Below are 5,000 nucleotides of genomic sequence, written 5' to 3'. Positions count from 1 at the left end.
ATCCTCGGAAGAACCCACAAAAGGGCAAGGAAAACTCACACCCAGTGGGCAGGGAGAATTCACATCCAGTGGGACGCCAGTGACAATGCTGACTATGAGAAACCTTGGAGAGGACCTCAGATGTGGGCAACCCCCCCCCACCCCCTCTAGGGGACCGAAAGCAATGGATGTCGAGCGGGTCTAACATGATACTGTGAAATCTTTGTATCGTTAAATCCCTGCTGTTTGAATCATTCATCAGCACGGTGGTACAGGGGTTAGTGCGTCTGCCTCACAATACGAAGGTCCTGGGTAGTCCTGGGGTCAATCCCGGGCTCAGCAGCTTTCTGTGTGGAGTTTGCATGTTTAGTATTGATTGGCAACACTAAATTGGCCCTAGTGTGTGAAAGTTGTCTGTCTATCTGTGTTGGCCCTGCGAGGAGGTGGCGACTTGTCCAGGGTGTACCCCGCCTTCCGCCCGATTGTATCTGAGATAGGTTCCGGCGCCTCCCGTGACCCCAAAGGGAATAAGCGGTAGAAAATGGATGGATGGATGGATTTTGAAAAAGTGGACTGCACGGTGGAGTAGGGGTTAGTGCGTCTGCCTCACAATACGAAGGTCCTGGGTAGTCCTGGGGTCAATCCCGGGCTCAGCATCTTTCTGTGTGGAGTTTGCATGTTTAGTGTTGATTGGCAACACTAAATTGTGAATGTGAGTGTCCCCCGCCACCCCAAAGGGAATAAGTGGTAGAAAATGGATGGATGTATCTTTAAAAAGTGTCTAATTGTGATTTGTTGAGCATTCTTTAAAGCAGGGGTCAGCAACCTTTTTGAAACCAAGAGCTACTTCTTGGGTACTGATTAATGCGAAGGGCTACCAGTTTGATACACACTTAAATAAATTGCCAGAAATAGCCAATTTGCTCAATTTACCTTTAATAAATACATCTATATATATGTATATATATATATATATATATATATATATATATATATATATATATATATAAATGGGTATTTCTGTCTGTCATTCCGTCATACATTGTTTTTCCTTTTACAGAACGTTTTTTGTAGAGAATAAATGATGAAAAAAACACTTAATTGAACGGTTCAAAAGAGGAGAAAACAGGAAAAAAATGAAAATTTAATTTTTAAACATGGTTTATCTTCAATTTCGACTCTTTAAAATTCAAAATTCAACCGAAAAAAAATGAAGAGAATAGCTAGCTAATTCGAATCTTTTTGAAAAAAATTAAAAAATAATTTATGGAACATAATTATTAATTTTTTCCTGATAAAGATTAATTTTAGAATTTTGATGACATGTTTTAAATGTTAAAATCCAATCTGCACTTTGTTAGAATATATAACAAATTGGACCAAGCTATATTTCTAACAAAGACAAATCATTATTTTTTTCTAGATTTTCCAGACCAAAAATTTTAAAAGAAATTCAAAAGGCTTTGAAATAAGATTTTAAATCTGATTCTACAGATTTTCTAGATTTGCCAGAATATTTTTTGGAATTTTAATCATAAGTTCGAAGAAATATTTCACAAATATTCTTTGTCAAAAAAACAGAAGCTAAAATGAAGAATTAAATAAAAATGTATTTATTATTCTTTACAATAATAGAAAAAAAATTACTTGAACATTGATTTAAATTGTCAGGAAAGAAGAGGAAGGAATTTAAAAATCCTCAAATAATTTTTAAGGTTGTATTTTTTCTCCAAAATTGTCTTTCCGAAAGTTTATAAGAAGCTAAATGAATTTATTTAAACAAGTGAAGACCAAGTTTTTAAAGTATTTTCTTGGATTTTCAAATTCTATTTGAGTTTTGTCTCTCTTAGAATTAAAAATGTCGAGCCAATTGAGACCAGCTTGCTAGTAAATAAATACAATTTAAAAAATAGAGGCAGCTCACTGGTAAGTGCTGCTATTTGAGCTATTTTTTAGAACAGGCCAGCCATCTGGTCCTTATGGGCTACCTGCTTGGTGACCCCAGCTTTAAAGCCATTTAATCTTCAACTTTGGTCCACATGTCGTCCTCTGTTTTTTCTTCCGTACGACATACCGCATGTGATGTATCAGACATTCTTTAACGTCGGCCGTCTCGTTCTCTTTTTGGTGTCTCTGTGTCTCAGATCCCACATGATGCCACCACGGGCCCGTCCTAATCCTGCCTCGGCCACGGAGGATCCCCATCAGTCCCTGGACACCTCAGCGCCGCATTTGGCTCCTGCTCGTCCTGCACATTTGTCAGCCACTGATCCGTCTTAACGCACTCTTGCCTCACACCGAGATTACCCGCTGATTTGCCGCTGAGGTTCTGATAGAGTGGGCGAGCCTATTTTATCCTCTGATGGCAACTTCAAAAGTCATTCAAATGTGACAGGAGGTTGGTTGCCTGATGCGCTCACCGCCAAACTTTAGATGTACCTCATAAATTCAAAGCCAAAGGCTCTCAGTCGACGGTTTTGTGCAGGTCTCTGAGATCAAAGAGACTTCAAAGACATTGAGCTGCAACTCTGCGAGCACGTCTTTTGGACCTGTCACCAAAACAGGACAATGGACCGGGCAGCTTTGTCCTGAAAAAACAAGTCTTTTCCCAAGCTGATCCAAGGTGTGTACGTTCCGGATGCTGCCATGCCCATCATCAGCAATGCTAACCACGACTTCAGCAACCTGTCCGTCAGTGACGACAGCAGTCTTGACCACATCTTCACAGAGATTCCAGAGACTGAGACTATCAAGGTACAAACTATCTGGGGACTATGCATGCTAAATTTAATACACAAATACGCACTGAAAAAAGTGACTTTTTGGTGCTGTAAACTCTATTAGAGTAACTGTCATAAATACTATTTTTAACATTCAGTAAGAACTAGAGTTTCTTAAGTCAAATTAAACATTTTATTAACGTAATACATGAATTATGGGGGAAGAGTAAGTTTTACTTATGTTTCCTCATACTATTTAAATGTTTAATAGTTCTACGTACATAAACCTAAAAATATTACATAAACTTTACTCTGAAAATCTAGTGTTTTGAGACGCATGCACGACGAAGCACATCAGGCTTGATACTGTTGTGGACACAATTATCTTGACTTTTGGTTCATCAGGGATTGATAGTGCTTATGGATCCTGTTTTAGTTTTTGATTGATTGATTGATTGATACTTTTATTAGTAGATTGCACAGTTCAGTACATATTCCGTACAATTGACCACTAAATGGTAACACCCCAATAAGTTTTTCAACTTGTTTAAGTCGGGGTCCACGTTAATCAATTCATGGTACAAATATATACTATCAACATAATACAGTCATCACACAAGTTAATCGTCATAGTATCGCGGGGGGTGCTGGAGCCTAGCTCAGCTGCATTCGGGCGGAAGGCGGGGTACACCCTGGACAAGTCGCCACCTCATCGCAGGGCCAACACAGATAGACAGACAACATTCACATAATTCAACCCAACAGTTTGGTTGGGAATAACCCAACTTTAAGTTATCATAACTTAACTTTTTGGGTGGGATGAGAAGCTTTGGTTGATATCAGTACTTCAGTCATCAACAATTGCATCAACAGAGAAATGTGGACATTGAAACAGTGTAGGTCTTATTTAGTAGGATATGTACAGCCAGCAGAGAACATAGTGAGTTCACATAGCATAAGAACAAGTATATACATTAGAAGTACATTTGAGTTGTTTATAATCCGGGGAGATGGGATGTGAATGGAGGAGGGTATTAGTAAAGTGTTGAAGTTGCCTGGAGGTGTTGTTTTAGAGCGCTTTTGAAGGAGGATAGAGATGCACTTACTTTTATACCTGTTGGGTGATGTGGCATAGAAAGAGAATAAGTTAAGACCTTTGTTAGATCGGAATCTGGGTTTAACGTGGTTTGTGGAGCTCCCCCTGGTGTTGTGGTTATGGCGGTCAATTACGTTAAGGAAGTAGTTTGACATGTACTTCGGTATCAGGGAGGTGTGGCGGATTTTATAGACCAGGCTCAGTGCAAGTTGTTTGACTCTGTCCTCCACCCTGAGCCAGTGGGTTGGAGAAGTGTGTTGGAGTGAGGTGTGATCTGGGGTGGAGGTCTAAAAGTAACCGGACTAGCTTGTTCTGGGATGTTTGGAGTCTAGATTTGAGGGTTTTGGAGGTGCTGGGGTACCAGGAGGTGCAAGCGTAATCGAAGAAGGGTTGAATGAGAGTTCCCGCTAGAATCTTCAAAGTACTTTTGTTGACCAGAGAGGAGATTCTGTAGAGGAATTGTAATTGGTTTTTTTTCCTCGACAGGGTGTTTATTACCAAAGGGCTCAGTTCATCCGTCAACCAGAGGACCTGGTGTCCGTAGACCACCGCTTACTAGCAGTGATTAATGTCGGAGGGAACCGCTACACCTTCCCTTGGACTACACTGCAGCAGTTCCCACTCACTCGCCTGGGACGCCTGTGTGGCTGCAGGTCACCCGAGGACATTGCCAACGTCTGCGACGACTATGACGAAGCACGGAAGGAATTTTTTTTCGACCGCTCGCCATCCGCCTTCAGGGTCATCCTCAACTTCCTGGCGGCGGGCAAACTGCGCCTTCTGCGGGAGATGTGCATCCTCTCCCTGCACGACGAGCTCACCTACTGGGGCGTGGAGATGGCCTACATGGAACGCTGCTGCAAGAGGAAGATGTACACGCGCATGGAGGAGGTCAACGAGCAAGAGCGGCAGGAGGAGGAGCGAAGGCAGAGGAATGCCATGCAGCGGGTGCCCGTGGAGGAGACCACCTACCGGAAAGTTATGAACCGGCTCAGAGACATGGTGGAGAACCCGCAGTCCGGCTTGCCGGGGAAGATCTTCGCCTGCCTGTCGGTCATCATGGTGGCGGTGACTGTGGTCAGCTTGTGTATCAGCACCATGCCAGACCTCAGGGAGGAAGAGGATAGGGTAAGTGAGTCACACTATAAGTACTACTTTCACTTAACTATGCTGCACAATATACAACGCGTCCGTAATACATTTGA

General features: G+C 42.1%; 2 protein-coding genes across 5 annotated transcripts in view; both read left to right on the top strand.

Annotated features, from left to right (window-relative positions):
* kcng4a (potassium voltage-gated channel, subfamily G, member 4a) overlaps positions 1-5,000 on the top strand; it is a 244,221-nt gene that overhangs the window by 58,355 nt on the left and 180,866 nt on the right. The gene's annotated exons all lie outside the window — the stretch shown is intronic.
* The window catches only part of LOC133563704 (potassium voltage-gated channel subfamily G member 4-like), a 198,755-nt gene that overhangs the window by 193,486 nt on the left and 269 nt on the right, over positions 1-5,000 (top strand). For all 3 annotated transcript variants that reach the window (XM_061917993.1, XM_061917991.1, XM_061917992.1), the window contains 2 exons: positions 2,124-2,733; positions 4,282-5,000. The exon at positions 4,282-5,000 is cut by the window's right edge and continues 269 nt beyond it. In XM_061917993.1, coding sequence (XP_061773977.1) covers positions 2,626-2,733; positions 4,282-5,000 — 827 coding nt within the window. In that variant the 5' untranslated portion in view covers positions 2,124-2,625. The remainder of the gene's footprint in view (positions 1-2,123; positions 2,734-4,281) is intronic.

The sequence above is a fragment of the Nerophis ophidion genome, linkage group LG12, assembly GCF_033978795.1.
Source record: "Nerophis ophidion isolate RoL-2023_Sa linkage group LG12, RoL_Noph_v1.0, whole genome shotgun sequence".
In the NCBI taxonomy this organism is placed as follows: domain Eukaryota; kingdom Metazoa; phylum Chordata; class Actinopteri; order Syngnathiformes; family Syngnathidae; genus Nerophis; species Nerophis ophidion.
The sequence above is the reverse complement of the archived record's forward strand: the minus strand, read 5'-3'. Positions and strand labels throughout refer to the sequence as shown.